Source organism: Giraffa tippelskirchi, chromosome 10, assembly GCF_054371585.1.
Source record: "Giraffa tippelskirchi isolate mGirTip1 chromosome 10, T2T-mGirTip1v1.2.pri, whole genome shotgun sequence".
Lineage (NCBI taxonomy): Eukaryota > Metazoa > Chordata > Mammalia > Artiodactyla > Giraffidae > Giraffa > Giraffa tippelskirchi.
The window spans coordinates 11365889-11391933 of NC_137284.1; the positions used below are offsets into that span (position 1 = coordinate 11365889).

A 26045-nucleotide genomic window follows, 5' to 3' on the forward strand; every position below is an offset into this window, starting at 1 on the left:
TGGCTTGCCTTGTCCTCCAGGGGATCTTCCCAACACAGAGATCAAACCCAGGTCTCTCTCATTGCAGGTGGTTTCTTTACCGTCTGAGCCACCAGGGAAACCCCAATTTCTGTAATCCTCTGAAAAATGTCTTTTGACAGTTTATTTATTCAAATCAGAGTCTAGATGATGTACACATATATCGCATGTGATCTTTCTCAGACTTTAAATAAATAATAATCTCCCCCGTTTTATGCCATTTATTTCTTCAGAAAGTGGGAGTAAGGAGGGTGGTTTGTCTCATAAAATGTCCCAAGTATTGGGTTTAGAGCAGGGCTCCACAACACTAGTTCCAGGACCAGTACTAGTCCTTGGTCTATTAGGAACCAGGCAGCACAGCAGGAGGTGAGCAGCAGGCCAGTGAGTGAGGCTTCATCTGTATTTACAGCTGCTCCCATCGCTCTCCCATCACGGCCAGATGGAACAGTCTAGTTCCAGGAAAACAAGCTCTGGGCTCCCACTCATTCTGCCTTTTGGACAGGGGTCTAATTATTTTGTTATATATCACAATGTAACAATAATAGAAATAAAGTACACAATAAATGTAATGCCCTTGATTCATCCTGAAATCATCCCCTCACTCTGGCCTGTGGAAAAATTGTCTTTCAGGAAACCAATCCCTAGTGCTGATAAAGTTGGGGATCACTGGTTTAGAGGATTACTTCTCTGTTCCTTTGTCTATGTACTTCGCTGAAAACTGGTAGTTAGATCAAGACTTGAGTTCAGCAAATTTTATTGGAATATTTCATATGTAGTTCCATATATTTCTTAAGGACCCACTCCAAGAGGCTCATAATTTCTAGTTGCCCCACTTTGATTGATACTTAGATGCAGCTGGTCCTGAGTTGCCAACCTCTTCCATCCATTATAAACTTCCCCTTTAACATTTCATCTAATGGTTTTAGCATCCATTGATGATCTTGTCCTAGATCCGTTGTTTCATGAAGCTGTTGCAAATAGTGGCTTCCTGATTCTAACATTTCTTCTGATTTAATTCATGAAATTCTTCAATTAAAGAAAACATTTCTCCATCTTCTATTTGTACTCTGTGAAACATGCCTTATGCAAAAAAAAAAAAAAAATAGCATAAACTGATGATTATTTCCCTTCTCAGTGCTCAAAATCATGAGTTGGTGCCCTGGCTACCTGTCACAACGACAAATTAGATGTAGTCTATCACCATTTGGAACTCCTTGCTTTGTATATATTAATTTGTTTCAATGGACTTGATCTGATGCTAAAATTGTCCCACATTCGGCCTCATCAAATGGATTCCTAAACTTTTTGTCCCATTCTTGTCAGTCTTTGAAAGCTCTCAGATTTCTGGTGCTTCAAGATTCCCTGGCTTATCTTGTACTTTTCATGGCCCAGCCCTGAAATCAACCATCTCTTCAGGAATCCATGGATTTTCTCATGAGAAATGTATTGAGGCCACAAGCTAGCCCTCAGGATCGTCACTGTTACAAGTTCATACCACTTCTAGACTTCCCAGTGGTCAGAACCAGGAAGTACAGATTTTCTTTAAAAAAAAGAAAAAGAAAAGAATTAGTTGGCACAAACTTCTGCTTTCAATTTGAAATTTAAGACTGCAGGGTTTTACTTAAGCTTTTTTTTTGCTTCATAATTATCCACTTTTCTCTATCTACTGAACGTTTTGCTTCAGAACAACATGAGTTTTAATTGCTTACTGCTTTAGCCTGTGACATATACAATTTTTTCACAATTTATAGTTGTTTAGTCGCTCAGTCATGTCCGGTGACCCCACGGGCTACAGCTCAAAGGCATTCCTGTCCTTCACCATCTCCTGCAGTCTGCTCAAACTCATGTTCATTGAGTTGGTGATGCCATCAAACCATCTCATCCTCTTTCATCTCCTTCACCCTTTACCTTCAGTCTTTCCCAGCATCAAGGTCTTTTCCAGTGAGTTGGCTCTTCTCATCAGGTGGCCAAAGTATTGGAGCTCCAACTTCAGCATCAGTCCTCCAGTGAATATTCAGGGTTGATTTCCTTTAAGATTGACTGGTTTGATCTCCTTGCTGTCCAAGGGACTCTCAAAAGTAAGAGTCATATCCAGCACCCCAGTTCAAAGGCATCGATTCTTCAGTGCTCAACCTTTTTTTATTGTCCAGATCTCATATCTGTACATGATTGCTAGAAAGAACATAACTTTGACTATAGGGACCTTTGTCAGCAAAATAATGTCTCTGCTTTTTAATATGCTGTCTAGGTTTGTTATTGCTTTTCATCCAAGGAGCAAGTGTCTTTCATCTTGATTCATGGACCTAACATTCCAGGTTCTTATAAATATTGTTCTTTACAGCATCAGACTTTACTTACACCACCAGACAAATCTACAACTGGGCATCATTTTGGCTTTGGCTCAGCCTCTTCGTTCCTTCTGGAGCTATTTCTCTGCTCTTCTCCAGTAGCATATTAGACACCTACCGACCTGGGAAGTTCATCTTTCTGTGTCACACCTTTTTGCCTTTTCATACGGTTCATGAGGTTCTTAAGGCAAGAATGCTGAAGTGGTTTGCCATTCCCTTCTCCAATTTTCACAATAATAGTAGCAATACTACCAATAATAAGGTGTTGGGTATAGTCTCAGATTTCTTTACTTTTTTGTTTTTGGTTGTCTTTGGAGCGAGGTGGGGGAGCATATTTTTGTTTGTTGATACTTCTTCTTAGACATTATTCCACTCTGAATGTAGAGTCAAACTTCTGCATTTTAAACTAATGATTTGTTTTGGGCAGTTATGTCAGAATCTTGATGTAATTAGGCTCATTAGTCTTAATTTGTTTTCAACTTCTGTAGATGTTCATATTTATCTATTTTTTCTTCTGTAACACATTTCCATGGTTGCAAAGTCAAGCTATAAAACAAGTAAAACTTCACTCCCTTCTCTGCCTCTCATTCATATATTAAAATTTTTGTTAGTTTTCGCTTTATGCTTGCAGTCTTATTGAAAATAGACATGCATGTGTATGTACAAAGGAGTGACTATAAGCAGTCTTTTGGTTCCTGTTTTTAAAAGAACTAAACAGTGTGTCCTGAACATCTCGTCCATTCCACTCTTTCCTCTTCGGCATTACACCCAAGTATTGGGATCCCCTGTGCCTTATTCCACACTCCCCTATGGATGGTCAATTCAGGTCTGTTTATAATCTTTTGCTTTTGCACATAGTATTGTAGTGAATAGCTTGTGCATCTGGCTTTGTGCGTTTTTGCCAGTATATCTTTGGGATAGATCCCTAAAAGTAGAATTGTTGAGTTAAGGGGCATATGTGTGTGTCATTTGCTACATGCAGTCAACTCCCCTCCATAGGGACTGAACCATCAAAGCTGAATTTTAACAAGGTGCAGAAATGAGGGTTACGTTGCAGCACCCATCTATATACACCTGGTGACCAGGGTGCCTAGCAGTAGTTGTCAGTCTGGAACTGACTGGCGAGCTCCTCAAAATAACTCAGAGTAGCTATGTTACAGTTAGTCCATCTGGTGTGGGTAGTGCTTTAAAAATAACAGAGGACCTTAAGCAATACATCCACCCTCACTCAGAATCACTAGGCTGGTGCCCCGTGAAGCAAGGCCTGCTGCTAGCACCACCTTATGTAGCCATCTAGTACTGGACAAGCAGCCCTGGAATGAAAGCCTATTCCCTACTTGCCTCTCAGCAGCATCCATAACTGCAACTTTGTAAAAATGAGACCCCAAATGAGAGCCTCTTAGACCAAGGAAATCTGTGACACCCGAATTCAAAAACTTATTAGATGTTGAATTAAGACCTTCATTGCTGGTGACAGAAACCCAACTTGGACAGCTTCTGTGACCTGGAAATTATTGGATCACAGAGCAATAAAGTCCACGGGTGGTGACAATGCCAGGAGCAGTGATATTCTTGACCTCATTCTCCTTATCTGACTCTGTTCTTTTTTTCACTATGTTCCACCCCTCTTTTACCTAGATGATCTCAAATTTCTATTTCAAATTCTAGAGAGAGTGGGCCCCATTGGATAATCACAGTTGCCCCAACTGGACAGAATTTATACGTTCTTGCCTCCACATTGGCTGCCAGGCAGCTTATAAATGAATGGCATTGGGTCAATTGATCACCCTTCTCCAATGAGTGGTCATCTGTTAGAACAAAGATGGGTTTTGTGAGGAAGGCTGTCTAAGCTATTGACCCTTCTGAGACATCAGGAAACTCTTTTCAGTGATGCTGTAGCTGGTTTTCCAAACATTTCACTTTGAAAATATCATCAGAGTGATTATCACTGATAGCAGCTGCCAGAAAGCTGAATTGAAACTGTTTCTAGGGGGTGGGGAGGGCCTGGGTAGATGACCTTAACGTTTTGTTATATGCCCTTTTGTACTACATAATATTTCATCTTCTATTTGTATTACTTAAGGGTAGCACACTAGAAAGCACTAATGATAGATTAGCTTGAATTTATGCTCAGGATTCCTTTCACTTACTGATACTGTGGTGGAAAGTGGAATGTGGGCACAATAGCGGGAGCTAGAGTGGTCACATTGAACCATGAGGTGATCAGGAGACTAGAGGCAATGTCTGGCCACACAACGAAAGAGGGGGATTCTGAGCCCTGACATCATGGAGCTCCATGCCCCATGACACTGCTGAATGCCCACCTCAGGATTTTTATGGAAAGGGAAATAAATCACCTTTGTAAGCCACTTTTGTTTGGAGTTTCTTGTCACTGACATTTTTTAAGTCTTAAAATCCACCTTTGGATAGCCCATCCATCTTATACTCCCAAGACTGGGTAAATATCTTCCTTGTATGTTCTTCAAACACCACAATGTTCCTTTTCCTTTCTTAGCATTTACTACATTTTTCTGGAATGGAACATTCACTGCCTCCCTGTATGAATATAGTATATGTAGATCCCTACAGAAGGCAACTTCTCTAAGGGTAAGCAGAGATTATTTTATACATCTTTTTACACAGATTCTAGAAACTTCTGAAACAATGATAAGACCTTGTAAATGTGACAGACATAGTGATCCCACTGAGGGTGTTGAGAGGAAATGACAAGCTGCTCTCTGAATCAACTGGGTCACTGCCAAGTTATCTTAGGGTGGGGTGGGGTGAGGATGATGCTGAGCCTGCTGAAGAACTACAGAGAGAGAGTTAGAGTAAAGGAGAGAAGGGAGAAATGTGGAAGGAAATTCAAGTCAACAGAGGCAGGTGGCATTAGAAATGGGTGTTCTTCTCACATGTTTCCTCCTGTTTTCCACTTCTGGCTCTTTTCAGCCTCCCTATGACCCTGGTCCCCTATCAGTTGCACCTATGTCCCCAGATGCCAGGCCTTGATTACACCCAATGTCATTCCTACTCAGAGTGTTCCTGATACAGGCAAAACGTGAGAGAGAAAGAGAAGATTGCTCCTTACTCTCCTCTCTTGTTCATTCACTCCACGTGCATTCACAGCCTCACTGTACTGTGGATTCAACGTGAACACATCATCTCCATGTGCAAGGAAGTCACCTTCTCGGTTGGGATTTTAGAGGAAACAAGAGATCTCCCTATTCTCATTATCTCGTTCCTTCAAATGACCAGGAACACAAAATATTAAGGTAGAAATAGTCATGGTGCTGCTGTGCTGTGTGCTTAGTCACTCAGTCGTGTGTGACTCATTGCAACCCCATGGAGTAGCCTGCCAGGCTCCGCTGACCATGAGGATTCTCCAGGCAGGAGTACTAGAGTGGGTTACCATACTCTCCTCCAGGAGATCTTCCCAACCCAGGGACGGAACCCAGGCCTCTCACATTGCAGGTGGATTCTTTACAGTTTGAGCCACTAGGGAAGCCCCATGGTACTTCTACCCACTTCTAAAAAATGCTCATTTGGCTCGTCAATCCTGGATCTTTTTATGCTGGTGGACTGGATGGAGAAGTGATGTAAACAGAAGTAAGGAAAGTGAGACTGGTGGGCCAGAAGGTGAGGCAACAAAGATGAGATATTTAAGAACCTGAGTTATTGAGAGAGATTTCGAACCTGAGGTGCAAAAACAATTTTCTAAGCAAGCTTGGCCATGTGGTATGTATAATCTTCAGTTCAGTCCTCAGGAGATCTCAGAGGAAGACTTTTTCCTTTTTTTGCCCCTAGAACACAAGTCAGATCCATCTAGCTGTCTGTCATTCCTGCCCCTTCCTCATGGCTTTCACACTGTGCCCAGCAGCTTTGTCTGATCTATGCAGAAAGGTTTTGTTCTCTGAAGCACAGGCTGGTATCTCTCTACGAAATTATCCATTCTTGAGATTTCTTGGAAGAAAGAGAATGTAATTTGTTATAACAACATGTGCCCGGTAGTTAAAGACTGCATTTCCCTCTCTTCTTTGCACTTAGTTGTGACTGGTGACTTTGTGATATAAGCAGACCTGAAAGAGGGACTTCTTGGAAGGCTGCTTTCAAGGAGCTATTTTAGCTGGAAAATGAATCTCTTTGCCTTCCCTGTCTTTTCTTAAATGGTGTCTGGATTTCAGGTGTGATGGCTGGAATTCCTGCAATTGTACTAGACCATCAGGTCACCTTGGTGATGAAGCCAGTGAAGCTCTGCATGGCCAATCTCCAGATTTGTTACAGTGGAGGAAAAAATAATAAGTTGTATCTTATTAAAGTTATGGTACTTTTCAGTTCAGTTCAGTTCAGTCTCTCCGCCATGTCTGACTCTTTGCTGTACCATGGACTGCGGAATGCCAGGCTTTCCTGTCCGTCACCATATCCTGGAGTTTAATCAAACTTATGTCCATTGAGTTGGTGAGGCCATCCAACCATCACATCCTCTGTCATCCCCTTGTCCTCCTGCCTTCAGTCTTTGCCAGCATCAGGGTATTTTCCAATGAGTCAGTTCTTCTCATCAAGTGGCCAAAGTATGGTACTTTCAGGTTTTTGCAATGTGCATATAAACTTAAATTTGTTAGTAGTATGTAGTTAATGTGGTACAGCTTTATTATTGTTTTCTTGGGTTAGTGAATGAATTTATATTTAAAATTTTTGTTTCCTTTATAATTTTATTAAATTGATGCATAAACCACACATACACCTAATCTTGTATAAGTGCAGAATTGTCATTTCTTACAGTTTTGGATTTTCTGTCTTTATTTACTTATTTTTGCTTGACACCACACTTATTAACAGCCTAGTATAGGCCCTCTCTGATAATCTTATCCACATCCATCTCTACAGGCCAAAAGAGGCTGAGAGCAGGGTGGGGAAAGCAAAAGAAGAGTGAAGCACAGGGACATGAGTGAAGGGTGGTGGCCCTTGTTGCTCATCTTGAATGTTCTTCAGTAGGATCACATGCCCCTGCCCTTCTGTGTACCCACCACCCTCAGTTTGCCATGATCATGGAAGTTACTTCCGCCAATGGAATTTAGTAGAGGTGATATGTCACTTACAAGTGGAACCCTTTAAGAATCAGAGTCTAGTTTGCCACACACTCCCTTCCCCTGCGTTCAGAGGGAGTCTCCATCTGTTTTCCTCCCTGAGAGACTGTGTTGAGCAGGGCTCCCTCCCACGCATGACAGATGTGAGTGAGAGATAAACCTTACTTAAGAGGAGTCATTGAATTTGAGGGTTTTATACCTGCATAGAGTAAGTCAGCATTTCTTCACTGAAGCAGGAGTGTTAACAGGTCACTAAACATAGTGTAGGGCCACCCAGATAAAAATTCCATTTCCTAGTCATTTCAATAAAATTGCCCCTGTGAATTCATTGCAACCAGTAAGAAATGAGTGAAAGTAATTTTATCATTCTGGTTATGCCTCAAACAAAAGGGACATATCCTGCTTCCCCTTCTTTCTCCCTCTAGCTGGAATGCAGATGTAATGACAGGAGCTGGAGCAACAATATTAGACCAGAGCTAAGTATTACATGTGGAAGAAGGCAAAGCAAGAAGAAAGAAGTGAGTCCCCATCACTGTGGAGTAACCTAGACTATTATTATATGAAAGGGAAATGTAATTGTATTGTAGTTAAAACAATGTTATTTAGGGTTTGATTACAGCAGTTGAACCTGTAACTTAGCATTCATAATCTAATAACTGATCTTTGTGTTAGCCTTCTTTTGACATTAGAGTCTGGTGTATAGAGACAATATCTCGTCACATATACTTGCAGGTGAGTCAAGTGAGAGCCCTGCCCTCTGGAAGCTAGAGCATGGGTTTCAGAAACATGCAAGGACAAAGCCACATGGCAGGCACAGCTTCAAGATGCTGTAGGAACACTTCGCAGGGGAAACTGAATCAGTCCTGGTCTCAGGGGGTTGGCTGAAGCAGGAGACAATTTTCTCTCTCCAAAAATAGGCCATGAAGCCAGGTTTCATGTAAAGGTGATTTATTTCAAAGTTCCTCCCAGAAGGACTACCTTTTTGATCCAGTGGTTAGGATACGCATTGGAGATCTGGTTCGGGAAGATTCCATGTGCCACAGAGCAACTAAGTGGGTGCGCCACAACTACTGAGCCAGTGTACCCTGGAGCCTGGGAACTGCAACAAGAGAAGTCACTGAAACGAAAAGCCAGTGCACTGCAACTACAGAGGAGCCCCTGCTCAGTGCAAATAGAAAAATCCTGAGCAGCAATGAAGACCCAGAGCAGCCAAAAAAAAAAAAAAAAATTCTCCCCAAAAAGTGAGGTCACAGGGGAAGTAGGACAGGAAAAAGGATGAAACCAGCCTGGGTCTGATTTCAGGGAAATCTCAGAGAGGGATGCTGCAGCCCATTCCCACAGGGAACTCTGTAACATAAGTTATGCCTCAAAAGTGCCCCAGCCCAAGGCTAGGGAACTGGACTTTCACACTCCTAGCAGCACCTATCTCACAGCCTTCAAATACCACCCAGCTGGTGTCTATGGGTTAGATCCTCCAAAGACAAGTCAAAAGTGCCCACTAGAAGCCAAAGCACACCAAAGCCAGGGAAACTGCAAGCTCAGATGATGTCAAGGTGTCCTGCACCCGCTCTGCCCATTCCAGCATCATGCCAGGAGCCCATCGAGTCAAAAGAGCCCCACAGATCTCTAGAGGTTACCTTTTTTTCAAAAATTTAGCTTTTAATTTGTATTGGAGTATAGTTGATTTATAGCATTGTATTAGTATTAGTTGTATGGGACTCTAATTCCCTTATACATATCCATGTATCATTCTTCTTAGATTCTTTTTCCATACAGGTTGTTACAGAATGCTAAGTAGAATTCTTGTGCTATACAGTAGGTCCTTGCTGATTTTCTATTTTATATATAGTAGTGTATGTATATATTAATCTCAAAGTCTCAGTTTATCCTTCTTCCATCCATCCTCTTTGGTAAACGTAATTCTTTGTTGAGTTCTGTAAGATGCAGGGTCTGATGTGATTGTTTACCAACTGACCAGCCAAGACAGGCCAGGCTCGTCTCTAGTTTGGGCCCTCTTTGGTGTCACATCGCAGGCCCTCACCTTTTCATCCCCGCTGACCGTGGCATCTGCTTTGATAAGGCTCCAGGAGGTCAAACTAAGTTCCCCAGCACTTCGGGCCAAGCTAGATGTCTGAAGGAAAAAAATTGCCTCTCCTCCAGAGGCAGCAGCCCCAAGGCAGGCCCCAGAACACCTGTACGTGAGATACCCTCCACTTAAACCCATTGGACGTGGGGGCCCACAATGCAGCCCATTCATTCCACAGATGGACAGCCCCGCGCAGAGATCACACAGTTTTCAAGAAGCTGACTCAGGACTCTGACTTGCCTAAGGTCCAGTCCCTGATTTGTCACTAACATCCCTTGGTCTACAGTGAGTTTGGCCAAGCCCCTTCTGCTGTATTGGTCTTGATTCCTCATCTGGAAGCCAGAGACAGAACCAGATGAGTCCCCAAATCATGACATGATCCTGAAGAGGCTCCTTAGTCCTGGACAAGCTCCTCACGTACAGCAGGTGGAACAGGTATGAATTTGGGTCCCACATACCTGATTAACTTTGCCAGCCAAGCATTGTCCCTCACCATCAGCACTACAAGGATGAAGTCACTAGCCATTGGTGTCACTTATTTTTAGCACACCATGCAAGGAGTTTCAGGGCAGAGGTCAGGAATGAGGTACTCAGGGCTCTGGGAAAACTGGAAGAAGAACACATCAAAGAAATATTTTCAAAAGAAGATTTGATGGGCTTGATATCTTGTATAATCCCATATCTACAAAAGCACTAAAATTGTTAACATAGACAACTGCTCTTTCTCACTAGCAACAAACTTCTTCCAAAATGTGTACTTGACTGCTTGTACCCTCCTCACCAATAATATGCACATTGACCTCCCTCTCCTCACCTCTTCAGTGAAGCTCCTCGGAGCTAACTGAGAGGCCATCTCCCTGGCTGTAGTCCTTGTTTGCCTCAAATAAAACTTTATTCAAAGCTCTCACATTGTGCTGTATTTTTTCAATCCACACTTTATGTAAAACTCATATGGCACTCCTGTAAATCGAAGCACCCTACACATATAAACTCATTTGGTTCTGCTTCTATCCTGTATTTGAAGATAGAAAACAGAAAGTAGTTTGTCCAAGGACACACAACTAGTAGATGGCCAAGCTGGAATTTGAATGCAAGCCATCTGGCTCTAGCAGTGTTCTTAAGTGCTCGGCTCACTCTCATTTTGTAGGCCATTTCATATACCTTTATCTTTAACTCAAGTCAATAGTGTCTCCCCTCCAGGATGGAGAGAACATAGTTTCCATTCTTCTCCTTCCTCCATAGAATCCTTTGAGATTTTTAGACTACTGAAGTGTCAAAAGAAAAATGAGGAGAGGTGGTATTTGTGCAGATACAGTGGTGTCACTTTTACATTTCAGCTCCCCCAACAAGAAGTTGAAACACCAGTCTGAATATAGAGTCAAATTCTGAACTTTAAAGCCACTCGAGTAATGTTTTGTGTAGATGCCATGGAGGGGGAAATGACAATCCACTCCTGTCCTCTTTCCTGGGAAATTCCATGCACGAAGGAGCCTGACAGGCTACAGTCCAAGGGAGTCACAAAAGAGTCAGACATGACTGAGTGACTAAGCAGCAACACAAAGGGCTGAGACCCAGAGATCTCCAGCCTTGTCCTGTGTGTCTTTCCTTTTTCTCCAACCAGTTCCATAAAGCAAAGTCCCCAAAGAACATGGCTGGTTCACCCCCTCTCAAGGCATTCAAAGCTCCAAGGTCTTTTCTGAGCATCAGAGAGGGAACAAGGCTCTTGATTACAGGCTTGTCTCAATCCAAACCTCTCTTAGCCAAGGGTTCCCTGAGGAAAGAGTAAGACACCACGTCCAAGTTCCCAGAGGGCTGAACATGGGATGCTCCTCGCTGTGAATGCAGGTCCACGTGACTCAGTGTCCCAAGGGTCTGTGTTGTGTGAACGAGGAGCGGAAGCTCTGGGCCTGCTGAGCTGGGTGTGAGTCAGGCACCATCTGCATGACGGCTTCCTGGGGACACTCCAGCTGGGGCTACCCCACTGTGCCTGGAACCTAGCAGAACCAACTCCTCATAGTGCTTTCCTGCTGCTACAAGAAGGCAGGACTTCTGATAGAACTGCAGCCAGACTTGAGGGTAAATGGGAAAGGAACATCCACTCTGGTGCCTGCAGACTTATGAGAGCTGCCCAGCAGTGGATGGAATTGAGCTTTCTCTCATCTTTCCCTTTCTGGAGGTCTCCTAGCCTAAGAACCAGAAGTCCTGGTTCCCAGGTCTTCACTAACTTACCTGCAGCCTTAGAGTTAGTCATATACCTCAGGGTTCAGTTTCCCATCTCTTGGATGAGGGAGACTGGACTTGCTCCAGAAAACTAGTTCCACACTGAAGTTCAATGTCGATCAGTGGACAAGTGGCTCAGAAGTATGTGTTGCTGAGGATGCTGAGGCTGCATCTAGTGGGCAGGGGGCCGTGACTGCCTGGTGATGTCCATGGATCCTGGGCTCAGGACTGGGAGTGGAAGACCACTTAGCACACAGCTGCTGTGAGATGGAGGACCTTAGAGGCCTTACCCACTGGAACTTACCACTATTTGGGTTCTGTGGGATGAGATCAGGTAGCTATAACTCAGAAGTTACCAACTGGGAAGGTTGTAGTTTCCTCTGCAGAAACCCGAGTTGGGCTGATGAATTAGCTCTCTGAAAGGAACTCTGGCCACAAGACCTGCCAGGACGTTTAGATAAATTAGGAAGTATTTTAAATGCTTGGATGACCTGCCATTTTGCTGCCCAGCTTGGGATGATGCCCATAGTTAGAGTGGAATCAAAGGGCTCCTGGGGGAAGCTGTCCCTCTCCTCGTGGCTCATTAACAGTGAGTATGGCTCTATCCCCTTCATGTCCAGAGCAGGAATTCCAGCAAGAAGAACATGACCTCCAGTAAGGTTAACCAGAAGACTTGGGTGGATTTGGCCCTCTGGTTGACACCATTCTTTTCCTAGTGCTTCTTCCTTCCCTCCTGGATCCTGAGCAATCTGCCCACGTCTTGGTTCCTGGGTTATGAACTCCTCCTCCCTTTCCTTCCAAATGTCCCCAGAGCCCCTCTAGTGGCTCCCTCCCTACCCAGACCATCTCCCTCACCTGCAGATGACACTAAAGAAGAGAAAACCAGGGAGAGGGCTACCCAGTTCATTCTTTCTCAAAATGTCCCCATTCCTTCCACCTCCAGGCATGACCTGGCTCGTTAGATTCTCCAGCTGGATGAACAAGCAGGTTAGCAGGGGGGTGCAGATGGGGGTGAGGGTGGGGTTGTCGGGTGTGCGGGATGGTGATCAGATGACAGAAGAGATGGATAGAGAGCAGGTGGGTCTCCAACCACTCAGTCATTGGGGGGCTGCCTGAATCTGCTTTTCTGGGGCCCCTCAGGGTACCACTAAGACAGAGACTTCAAAATGCACCTTTTGGAAAGTTATTACAAAATGATGTCAAACATAACAAAAACAGGAAAGAATACTATCATGAACCCTGTGTTTCATTATTCAGCATCAATAATTACAAAACTACCCTCTAAGTCCCACAGGTTGTCATAGAGCAGAGACTAGAAGTGCAAGTCAAGGTGGTGGACAACGGGGTTCCTGGTGAAGACACTCTTCTTGATTTGCATCAGTTTTCTTTCCATGTTCTCACGTGTGGTTGGGGAGGGGACAGAAGAAGAGGGAGAATAAGAGAGAAAAAGGGGGAAAGTGTTGAATTCCATCATGAGGGCCCCACCATCAAAAACCCATATCAACTTAATTACCTCCCAATGACCCTACCTGCTAATACCATCACATTGGCAGTTAAGGATTCAATGTTTGAATTGCTGGGAACACAATTCAATCTATAGCAGCTATGCAGATCTCTTTTCAAATCAAGACAGACCCTCATTTAATTTCTTTTTTCTTTTACTATTTATTCATTTCTGCTGAAGTATTTTAAGGAAAAGTTTACCATCTCAGAAAATATAGAGAACCACAATGTATTTTGTGCCAAATAAAATTAACATCTAATATCCAGTCCATGCTCAAATTTCCTTGATTCTCTAAAAACAGATGTCTTTTCACAGTTTATTGAAAGAATCTACTCACATGTTTCACTTTTAAGTTGTTCTCTTGTAAGACTAAATAACTGTCTCTCTCCCTATTTTAAAGCCATTTATTTGTTCAAAAACTGGGAGGAAGTGGCGTGGTTGGTCTTATAGAATGTCCCAATTATTGGGTTTAGAGCAGAGATCCACAACACTGGCACCAGGACCAATACCGTTCCTCGGTCTGTTGAGAACCGGGTTGCGGAGCAGGAGGTGAGCAGCAGGCCAATGAGTGAGGCTTCGTCTGTAATTACAGCTGCTCCCCATCACTCTCCCATCACCCAGAGATGGGACAGTCTCGTTTTAGGAAAACAAGCTCAGAGCTCCCACCGATTCTGCATTATGATGAGCTGTATAATTATTTCATTACATATCACAATGTAATAATAAAAGAAATAAAGTGCAAAATAAGTGAAATATCCTTCAATCATCCCGAAATCATCTCCCCACCAGTTTTTGTGGAAAAATTGTCTTCCAGGAAACCAGCCCCTTGTGACAAAAGGTGGGGGAGTGTAGGTTTAGAGGATTGCTTCTCTGGATCTTTACCTGTGTTTTTCCCTGGAGACTGGTAGGTAGATCTAGACTTGAGTTCAAAAATTTTTATTGGAACATTTCATATGCAGATATATATTTCTTATGGTGCTACTTAAAGAGTCTCACTATTTCTAGTTGCCTCATTTTGAGAGATGCTGAAACGCAATGGATCCTGATGTTGCCAGCTTCATGCATCCATTATATACTCCCCTTTCTACCTTTCACTTACAGTGGTTTCAACATCCATTGATGACCTTTGCCCAGATCCATTGTTTCATGAGGATGCTGCAAAATAGTGCTTTCCTGTTTCTACCATTCCTTCTGTTTTAATTTCTGGAATTCTTCAATTAAAATAAGATTCCATTACTGTTTGTAGTTACATGGAATATGCTACATACAAAAAAACCCAGCATAAATATTGATGATTATTTTCCTTTCTCAGTGCTCAGAATGGTGTTAGTACCCTACCAATCTTTCACAGTGACAAATGAGATGTTGTCTATTAGTATTGTGAATTTCTGATTTTTTATACAATTAATTTTTTTCTAATCAATGGATGTAATGCTAAAATTATCCCAGTTTTGGCTTCTCCATATGGATTCCTGACTTTCTGTCCAGCCCCCACTGGTCTTTGAAGTCCCTCAACCTTCTGGTCCTTCAACATTCCCAAGATTATATTGTGCATTTCTTCACCCAGTCCTGAAATCAGCCGTCTGTTTATTAATCCATGGATCCTTTGGTGGGAAATGCATTTAGAGGCTACATGTTAGACTTCAAGAGAGTCAGTGTTATCAAGCTGTCATTGCTTTTAGGCTTTTCAGCAGTCAGAGCAGGAAGTACAGACATTCTTTATAAAAAATAAAAAGGAATACAATTAATGATACAAATTTATTCTTTCAATTCAAGTTTTAAAATTGCAGGGTTTTACTTAAGCTTCTTTATTTTGTGTAAAACTCTTCTCTAACCACTAAAAGTTTTACTTGAGAACAATATTAGCATTAATTACTGACTCACTTTAACCTGTGACATACATATGATACTTTCACAATAAGAGAAGCAATATCACCAACAAGTTGTTGAATATAGTTTCAGATTTCCTTTCGTTTTTGCTTCTGTTTTTCTTTGCTTTTCTTTTGTATGGGGCAGTATTTTTGTTTGCCTTTGTCCTTAGAAGATATTCCACTCCAAATGTAGAGTCATAATTCTGAATTTTACAGCAACTCAAGCAATGTTATGATACGTGCAGCTAGTAACCAACTTGTTACAATTAGACTTATTAGTCTTTGTTCTCAATTTTGACACATGTGATTATTTTTTGATTCTGTAACACATTTTCATGGCTGTAAATCAAAGTATAAAACAAGAAAAATCGCACTTCCCTGTCCCTCATCAATTACATTTTAGTAGTTTTTGGCTAATTCTTTTACTCTTTCGAAATGAAAATAGACATACATATGTATAAGAAGCAACAAACTCTAAGAACTTTTTTGGACTCTCTCTTTTAAAAAAGCTAAAGACATAGTTGACAATGTCACACATTCCACTACCCCTTCATCTACATTATACCCTAGAGTTGGTATGCCCTGTGCCTTATTGCAGATTCCTCCACTGATGGTCACTTCAGATATGTTGCAATGTTTTGATTTTAAAAATAATGTGCAGTAGATAGCTTGTGCATATGGCTTTTTATATTTTCACCAGTATGTTGTTGGGTAGACCCCTAGGAGTATAATTGCTGAGTTAAAGAGTAAATGTGTGTGTCATTTGTTAGATGCTGTCATATTCCCTCTGTAAGGACTGAACCACCAAAACTGGATTTAAACAATTTGCAAAAATGAGGGTTAAGACATCGTGCGCCATCTATACACATCTGGTGTCCAGACCAGGCCCCTGTTGTATCCAAGGTTCAGGCCAGGATAGGTCTCATGCGGGAATAGGTCCTGGGAGTCTTGGAAGAGTCAGGAAATAATATCATCTTTATTTTAGCTGCAGTCACAGTTTAACAGGTAGCCCTGTTAATTTCAGTCTGGGTTGGAGCCCTGAGTGGTTTCCTTTGCCTGCTTTGATTGATAAGACAGTTTCAAATTATTTTTCTGTGTTTGATTTGGCAGTCAAAATTTTTCATAGCACGGAACCTACTGGAGACTTACATCAGACATGTATCCATTTATCTTCAGCAAATTAACATTATTAAGTTCATTGATTGATATGTCCCTGGTGATCTTTCTTTGTAAATAGACAGAAAACTAACATGTCTCATATGCATTCAGTCTCATTTTAAATCAACCAACTTGAATTAAATCCCTCTCTGTCCCCACTGCACTCCTACCTCTAGGCCAGAAATAAAAACCTGCGTTGACTGAAGGCTGAATCCAGCTCACTGTGGTGGAGATTTTGTTCCCACTATGTTTTGGAGGGATAAAAATTAGTTGCTAACATTAAAATCACTAACTTGCACATAAATATCCACACTTCTGACTTCTCCTGAAAACATGGTCAATGACCTGCTCTCCAGCATGGCTGAAGTGGAGGAGAGGCTGCTCCCAGTGGAAAGGTGTGTGCTGCCCACTGTTGAGCATGGCTGCCTGGCCCTTGTATCATTTCTCTCACCTCCTGGACCATGCGTTTGTGAGAACTAGACTGCTAGCTCGATTAAGATAAACACCACTTGTGTCTTGATCAACTTTGACGTTCCACCATCTAACTCAGACCTGAGCACACATGTCTTTCTTGTAGGTTTGTTGGATGATATAAAATATCTTGTGGATGCATATGGCACTTCTTCCAATACTGAAATCACGCAATTGAAATACTGCTGTACCCAAACTCTTTGATGCAGACTGGCATCATAGGTGCCCCTGATCTCTGCCATTAGACTCACTACCTAAAGCCACTCACACGTACCTGGGCTGCCTCTGAAGTCTTCACTTTTCCATTTGACCTCTTTTTCCCCTAGGAGTCAGCTCTCCAATGATGACAGCAAACAATACCTCTTGAAGTGGTTAGGCAGAGCACATGAGATCATGTATACCTAGCATGACCTCTAGTATTCATTTTTATGGTGTTCTTAGCAGTTATTTTCTCCAAGTTGGCAAGTTTCTTCACGCCTTAGATGTCCATGAGGTTCACTTTGGTTTTCCAGCCTAGCCTCAAGGAAGAGATCACAGTAGAATTCTCTGTATTCTGAGAATTTTCTAAGACCATTCTTCAAGGTCCAAAATGGAGATAAAAATTTTATCAAGAGCTTTGTATTTTTATCAGATATATTAGTGGCCTAAAGGGGATAATTAGGGTATGTCAGAGCACATATAACTAGAAGCTCCTGATCATCACTGCATGCTAAAGAACAAAAACTTCCTTGAGCACTTGGAGTCAGGAAAGAAGCATGAAGTGGCTTGTGCTCCTCGGGCTGGTGGCCCTCTCAGAGTGCATAGTCATGTAAGTATGGGGATTGTAAGTGACATCATCTTCCTTTCTGGGTTAGAAAGGAATAGAATGTTTCCCTGATAGTCTTAAAGTTCAACTCTTACTTATTGATAAGTACCTTGCTATTGGTACTTATACTTGCATCTTTAGCCTTGGTCTTCCCAGGAGGTTCTAGAGGTAAAGGTCCCAGGTGCAAATGTAGGAGATGTAAGCAATGTGGGTTCAATCCCTGGGTCGGGAAGATCCCCTGCAGAAGGACGCGGCAACCCACTCCAATATTCTTGCCTGGAGAATCCCGTGGACAGAGAGGCCTGGCAGGCTGTGGTCCGTAGCATCACATAGAGTTGGACATGACTGAAGTGACTTAGCACGAACGCATGCACCTTGCTATAGAAACTGTGGGTCCCAAGCGTCGAGGTGTAGGTTTGCATGGTTGCACAACTCTTGGGACCCCAGCATGTGGTGACTTGCTGAAAATGGAACTCCTTGCAATTGTTTAGTGCACAACCTGTACAAATCTATGCGTGGTCCTGTGGAATAGCATTTTTCTACATTTTATTCTAGGTGTCCTCTCTGCTCTCTCTCTACTTCAGTGTGTATATGTCTGTGCCTGCATCTCTGTGTCTCTCTCATTTATCTCTCCATCTCTTTGGAAGTCTCTGTGAGTACACATATCTCCATGTTGTTTTCTCTTCTTTTAATTTTTCAATTTTGACTCATCCTTTCTTCTTTAGCCTCTTAATTTCCCTAATTTGTTTCCTATCTCCTGGATTCTTCTCTCAACCCTCTGTTCTGTTTCTATTGGAGCATGATTGGGAGAGCTACTTTTATGCCGTTTTACATCTGACATGCAGTGTGACAACAGCCAAGTGACAAGCTCCTTGAATTTCAGATTCCTTTCCCATAAAAACAGGATAATGATCCTCTTCTAGAGCCTTCCTCCCTGAGCTTCCTTGAGAAGGATACAGTGGGATGGCAATAGCAATACTAATGGTTGTCATTGTTGAGATTTGCTATACATCAGATACATTATATCCATCACTTCACTTATCTCCCAAATTTTCTATATGGAGGGTGGGAATCATGACATTCCACCTTTTTAACCAGGGGTAAGCTGAGAATTCAAATGGTCTTACCCAATGTTACACAACAGAACTTATTTTCAAACTTACATCTTTGCCATGGTATTTGCATGGCATTCTGATAACAAGGTGACACTCATAAAAATGCTTGGAAAATGCACAGTGCATACAATGACAGTTATACCTTAACACGGACAGCTAATTGTATCTTCTCCTTTGTTTCTTTTCCTAATCCTCCGTGAAAGTTTGCCTCTAAGGAAATTGAAGACCTTGCGAGAAACCCTGAGGGAAAAAAACATGCTGAACAATTTCCTAGAGGAACGAGCTTACAGACTGTCTAAGAGTGTCTCCAGAATAACTACTCTCCCCCTGAGGAACTTTCTGGATGTGAGTTTGTTGGGAGGATGGCTCTCCACAGCTCCCCCTGGTGCTCTGGCCTAGCTCTGAGGTTCTTCTGAAGGTGGCAGGTGGGACTTGGGGCTGGGGCTCCTGCAGGAGGCAGAAACACTGGGCAACAGGGACCCCATTCCAGAGGAGAAGGCATTCTCATCCTCAACTCTTGGTCTGTGGTGACTGGGCCCAGCAATGACCAGGTGGCAGGTAAACTTCCATTTCTGTGTCAAAGATGTGTCATTAGTTTGAGGGAGATTGTTCCTTCTGAACTAAGTGAGCTACTCAGTTACAGATGAAGGGTGAGCCATCTCTGGTCAAAAGATAAAGCCAACTGCAGAGCAAGTGTGAATCCCCAGGCAGAAGAATTCAGCTTCCACAGATGCAAGAATCACAGCAGTAAAGTTACTGAATCCCTATTTCCTGTAAGCCCATAAGAAAATAACACTGTGGTTATTGCTATCAGATCAGAAAAAAAGGGCACATTTTGTTTTCAAAATTGTGCAGCTTTGCCTGAGAGGTAGGCAAAGAGTAAACATATGTCAAATGAAAGGGTCACCTGTGTGGTGTTGATTGGATGTGGTCTGAGTTTAGAGGGAGTGGCTGGGATTGATCAAGGAGGACATCCTGGAGGAGGGGGTGCTCAGGCTGGGTTTGAGGAGACTAGAGAGCTTCTCAAATGAAGGTACCAGGACTTCCCTGGAGGTCCAGTAGTTATGACCCTGGGCTTTGAATGCAGGAGGTGCTAAAAAGTACCTGGTCATAGAGTGAATATCCCGCATACCGCATAGCACAGGAAAAAATATCAAATGCAGGCACCTCTGAGAACAAAGGTTGTGAGCTGCATGGTGGTTGGAAAGTGATCTCAGGAGACATGTGACACCTAGAGGGAGGCAGCAGTGTGGGAATCGAGGGGAGCCAGATCTGCATGAACCTACCCCTCCTTTCCCCATAGGTGTCCTACGTGGGTAACATCACCATTGGAACACCCCCTCAGGCGTTCCGGGTCGTCTTTGACACAGGCTCAGCTGACTTGTGGGTGCCTTCCATCAGCTGTGTCAGTCAAACCTGTAGTGAGTACAAACACCCCCCAACCAACCCATCTCTCACGTGCCCTGACGTTCCCTTCTCTACCCTTGGGAGCTGACTGACACTCACCTCTTGTGTCTGCAGAAACACACAACACCTTCAACCCTGAAAAATCTTCCAGTTTCAGGAAAGGTTTCCAGTCTATCTCCGTCGTCTATGCAACTGGGATAATGCAAGGATATTTTGGCTCTGACTCTGTTCAGGTAACGTGGAAACAAAAGCCAAGTGAGCACTGACTATGGAATGACCACTGCTTACAAAACAGATACAGGACCAGCTGGCAGGACCATCCTGCCCTAACTCCCATAGATACTGGCCATCTTACCCACAGGATCCTGTCCCTGGGGAGACAGTCTCCGTAGTGACACACAAACAAATGGATTAGCTAACCCAGAGAGTGGCTTAGGCTGTGGACTTGCAGTTCCTCTGCTCATTAGCAGCTCAGGGTTCATTTTGGTAGGAGAGAGAAGAGGGGAAAAAAGCACCGACTTTTATATTCTCAGACTGTGCTGGACACCTCCGTGGTAATAACTTGCTTAAACCTGCAACAGTCCCACACAGCAGGTGCATTGATTAGCTAATGATACAGATGAGGAAACTGAGGTGCAGACAGCAAGGGCCTTGCTGACATCACATGTGTGGTAAGCGGTGGAGCTGGGCTGGCTTGTCAGGACCGAGATTGGTGGTGGGTGTTTGGGGAAAGGATAAAACTGATCTGGGCACAGACAAGCAATTCAGATATCCAGAGTGGATAAGCAGGAGGCCAGAAATGTAGGGGGACCTGATAACTGTGTTCTCAACATATGGGGCCTTTAGGAGTGTAATAAAACCTATGGCCTGCCTTCCCCGAAGTACCTGAGTAGTTTCCCTCTCTCTCTTACTCTCTCTCTCTCTCATACATACTCACACAAACACACACATACCCCCAAAAGTGTATTTCCTAGGCAGTAATTTCATAACAACCCTGCCAGCAACATTTTATGATGGTCTTCTGTCTTTCTGGGGAGATGCAGAATCCAAAATACATTACCATCAATTCAGTCCATAACTGTCATCAGTTCATAGAACGCCAGAGAAGGCTCTCCTGCTCTTTACTCATTTTTGTCCATAAGGGGGCAGCATTGGGTCCTGGCCTGACTCTTGGTTGCCCCACCCATACAGAAGCCATGAGGCCAATTTGACTCATTCAGAAGGTGTTTTTCAGAGGGGCAGATGTTTCAAAATCCACGGGCCCACATAAATGGAACCCAAATTCCTCTCCCAGCTCAGTATAATCATCTGAGTTCTACTGAGGACACAGAAAGACCTCAGTTCTTCTCTGCAGAGCTAATGGCATCTCTTCCTCAGCCCAAGCCTGTGTGTGTGGTATGTTAGTCACTCAGTCATGTCTGACTCTTTGTGACCGCATGGACTGTAGCCCACCAGGATCCTTTGTCCATTGGATTCTCCAGGCAAGAATACTGGAGTGGGTTGCCATTTCCTAGCCCAAGCCTGGGACTACTTAACAAACCTTTATATGGGAACTCTTCTCGCCCACAGGTTGGGAACCTTGTTAGCCTTCAACAGACTTTTGGCCTAAGCCTGGCGGAATACGGGTTTGATGATACACCCTTTGACGGTGTCCTGGGGTTGGCCTTCCCCTCCATCAGCAGCAAAGGTGCCATCCCCGTCTTTGACAACTTGTGGTCACAAGGTGCCTTTTCTGAGCCTGTTTTTGCCTTCTACTTGAGCAAGTGAGTGTGAGCTAGACAATCCCTTTCTCCAAATTAGTTGTAAGATACTTTCAGTTGAATGAAAATTATGCAACAATTGATACAGAAGTATCCTGAGAGATAATCTAACCCAGGATAACTATGGTCCCAGGGCCCCACCTGGCTTCACCACTGGCTTTTAAAAATAAAGTTTTATTGGAACACAACCATGCTCCTGGGCGCAAGAGCTGGGGTTTGGTGTAGGGGGTGAGCAAAAAGGAAGACTAATGCGAGGTATCAGGATACAAGTTGGAAGAAAAGGCAACAGGATTTGCTAATGAATTTGACATGGAAGGAAAGAGAGGGATGGTGGAAATCTTTCCTTCGTCACTAACATTTCACTGGGCACCCAGGACCAGCTACACAATTTGTAGGAGCCCGTGCAAAATGAAAGAGTGGGACCCAAAACAAAAGTGTGGGACTTCTTTTTCAACAAGTATTGGGAATTTCAAGACAGAGAGAGCAGAGGTGGGGGCCCTGCTGAGTGTGGGGCCCAATGGACAGCACAGGTCATGGGCCAGTGAAGCCAACCCTGTGTGACTTGAAGCCACACCCTTAGTTCTTATAGGCCTTTACTTTTCTGAAAAACTACAGGCTGTCCAAGGGGGAAGCCAAAACCCTTCAGCACAATGTCCTCTGAGGGTATCTGGACACTCAGGTCACAGGAGGTCCAGGGACTCTTCTGAAGACTGAATGGGTGGAGCCCCGCCAGGTGGCCAGGCTCCTAACCTCCTCTGTGCCTCTCATTAGCCAGCAACCGACCTCGATCTGGTTCTCAAATGCTCCTAGCCTTCATCTCTGCATCTGTAGATGGGGACCTTATTAGGGCCTTGATGGGTGGACAAGCACAGCTCTCAGACAGTGCTGTTGTTACTGTCCTTCAAGGATCCACTCCACCTTCTCTTCTCTCTATAGATGCAAGCCGGAGGGCAGTGTGGTGATGTTTGGTGGGGTGGACCACCGCTACTACAAGGGAGAGCTCAACTGGGTACCAGTGTCCCAAACTCGCCACTGGCAGATAAGCATGAACCAGTAAGCCTCTCCCTCTGAGGGTCACCCCAAGTGATGCTCCCACATCTGTACACAGACACAGGCAGACACACAAATGCACTCCCAAACACAGTGAACAGACGTACACACTACCCACAACAAAACAGACAGATACACAGGCGCTCATGCAAAAATACAAACAGGCACATATAAACATGCATAGCCAGCCAGAGACACACAAGTACACACACAGAGCCTCATATGAACACATACATGAACAAACACAGAAACACATAGATACACAAACCACCTATGGGTTCATAATCACCCCCGGCCTCCTGACCAGGGCTCTGAACAAGGTCCATCACAGGGTCCAGAGAGGCCTGTGCAGCTGCGGGAGGACTGCATCCGTGACTGTGAGGTGGGGAGCATGGTTAGAGTAATTTATAGTGTGGTGAACAGAGGATCAGGGAGAATTTCCTCAGTCTGAACAGAGCTGTGATAAGATGACCAACTGTCCAGGGCTACAAGGGACCAAGGAACTGCTCAGCACAAATAAGTATCAAGGATGTCAAGGAAGATGCTGTGATCAGAGCAAAGGAAAAGTCAGCACGAGAGATGAAGCTGTGTTCAGGAGACAGTCAGGCAGGGGGCAGGTGTGAGGGAGGCTTCCGCATGACCCTGATGCCCGCTTTGTCCTACTGTCTTTCAGTATCAGCATGAACGGGAGTGTTGCTGCTTGTTCTCGTGGATGTCAGGCCTTTGTGGACACCGGGTCATCAATGATCCACGGCTCAACAGAAGAAGTCAACAACATCCACAAGCTCATGAACGCCAGGCGCGAGGGTTATGAGGTGAAGGGTCATGCCACAAGGTCACTTCCAGTCTCCCCACATAATAATGATCCTCTGGGCCAGCCTCTCTCCTTCTCTCTAACAGTATGTGGTTTCATGTGATGCTGTCAAGACCCTACCTCCTGTCATCTTCAACATCAACGGCATCGACTATCCAGTGCCCCCTCAGGCCTACATGATCAAGGTGAGGGGCCATCCCTGAGGGTTGATTCTCCAAACTGGGGTTTGCAGGAACCCTTGGGCTACTGCTGGGAGGAGGACACCCTCTGCCTGCCAAGCCACACCATTGCAGATGCTGCTGAGCCCCCATGGCTGGGCTAGCACCTCCCACAAAATCAACCACTTGAGAGTAGAGGACAGTCTCAGACATGCATCCTCCTGAAATTAATGTGGAGACAGCACTCCATGATGGCATGGTGGGAGTCATAAGGAGAGGGGAACCCTAGGGGCCTCTGCCTTCATAGATCTTCAGTTCAACTAGAGCCCTCAGATGCAGGAACACAGAAAGTCAGCTCTAGTGATCCCTAAAATAGGGCATGTGACAGGGGGCTTGGCTGGTGGCAGTCCCTGTGTGCTGCCCCACCATAATGATTAACAGTCTCCCTTTCCTTCTTGAAATAGTCCCGGTTATGCTAAATTACATGGCTACCTTAGACCTTGACTGCAACTTCCCCTTGCTAAGTCCCAGTTCCCCCTCTGTGAGTCAGGCTGCCTGACCCCTCTGTGGGGAGGTTGGATGCTAAGATGAATAAAGGGTGCACAGTGACTGCTCAGCCCTGACACAGGGTGGAGGCTTCACGTCAGCTCCCTGTGGGAGTTCAGAGCAGGCTGTGGGCTCACACAAGGCTTCGAGGAAGAGAAGGAATTGCAGTAATTCTAAAACCCCTGACTCATGGCACCATAAGCAGACCTGCTTGGATCTAGGCAAATCTGCCCTGGATTCCAGGCAAATGGCACCCCACAGTGCTCTGCAAAGGGACCCTGGGGACTTATTAGGGGTGATGAGGGCTATGGACCGACCAGTGGGGATAGAAACCAGAATAAGTCACACAGCCAAGCCTGGAGTGCCCGAAGGGTGAGTGTGGGTCAAAACAGGCTTCTCCGAGGGCCTGAGCAAAGTCTTAAAGTATGTGTAGTGAGCACTGCTTTGAATATATTTAACATGCATAACAAACAGTGAGCTACTGTATAACACAGAGAACTCTGCTCAATGTAAGGTGGCAGTCTCGATGGAAGGGGTGTCTTTGGGGCAAGGGTACATGTATATGTGTGATTGAGCCCCTTTACTGTCCACATAACACTCAGAATATTGTTAATCAGCTATACTTCAAAACAAAATTAAAGGTTAGAAAAATAAAAGAGCTGGTTGTGGGGACCCAGGAGGAGAACGGCATTCTCTGCAGAGAAAACAAAGAGCAGGAGTCAGAAGGAAAGAAACAGAGAGTGTGAGGAGAACCAGGGGACACTCTTGTTATTTTCTAAATAATTGTATTGCAGTGTGGCTGATCTTCAGTGTTGCCTTAAGTTCTGCTGCACAGATAAGTGATTTAGCTGTACATATACAAATATATATATTCTTTTTCATTAGTTAATCAATAAATATTGAATATAGTTCCTTGCGCTATAAGTAGGACTTTGTTGCTTATCATTCCTCTGTATATTACTTTGCATCTGATAATTCCAAACTTCCAGTCCTCCCCTCCCCACACTCCTGTCATATGGCAACCACACATCTTGGCCCTTTTTGGTTTTGGATGAACCCTCATATCCCCAGCTGCTGAGAAAATCACCGGATGCTTACCAAAAAAGGGAAATAAAACCAAGAAGTGTGCCAGGTCTGGATATTGAAGAGGGAGTCACAGGAAAGTGCTGAGGCTGACTGGTGTGTGTCTCTAACTCCTGCAGGTTCAAAACTCCTGTGGCAGCATCTTTCAAGGGGGCCTAGAATCTTTCTCTCCAGACACCTGGATCCTGGGTGACATCTTTCTGAGGCAGTACTTCTCAGTTTTTGATCGAAAAAATGAAAGAATTGGCCTAGCTCCGGCAGTGTAAATGCTTGGACTGGTTCAGGAATCAACCAGACTTCTCTTAACACACACTCACTCACACTAGGGCACTCCTGCCCAGCGATGCTGGTGACCTGTGTTTGGTGCTTTGCGAATCCTATTCTCAGTTAAGAATAAAATGTTTCACTCTTAATGGTGCTAAAACAAATGGATGCCTATTTTGGGTGTGGGAGGTGTATAATAATCTGGGAGGATCTAGAACCAAGTCTGAACCATTAGTGAGAGGAGCTCAACTCCAGCTGGTTTCAAGGAAAGGGGAGACTTTTC

The 26045-nt window shown here is 44.0% G+C and overlaps 1 protein-coding gene and 1 long non-coding RNA gene across 2 annotated transcripts; one reads left to right on the forward strand and one right to left on the reverse strand.

The window, feature by feature from the left end:
- Positions 1 to 13401: 13401 nt before the first annotated feature.
- On the reverse strand, positions 13402 to 21173 carry LOC145522791 (uncharacterized). The gene is made up of 4 exons (XR_014066170.1): positions 21041 to 21173; positions 20187 to 20312; positions 18823 to 18920; positions 13402 to 14977 (listed from the first exon to the last, which is right to left on the reverse strand). It is a non-coding gene; the product is annotated as an uncharacterized LOC145522791 (long non-coding RNA).
- On the forward strand, positions 17501 to 25911 carry LOC145522790 (pregnancy-associated glycoprotein 2-like). Its single transcript, XM_081531753.1, has 9 exons — positions 17501 to 17568; positions 18884 to 19025; positions 19984 to 20101; positions 20202 to 20320; positions 21657 to 21850; positions 22784 to 22900; positions 23571 to 23712; positions 23798 to 23896; positions 25618 to 25911. Exons 1-9 carry the CDS (start codon positions 17516 to 17518, stop codon positions 25762 to 25764), a joined length of 1131 nt encoding a protein of 376 aa, XP_081387879.1. The 5' UTR covers positions 17501 to 17515; the 3' UTR covers positions 25765 to 25911.
- Positions 25912 to 26045: the final 134 nt, after the last annotated feature.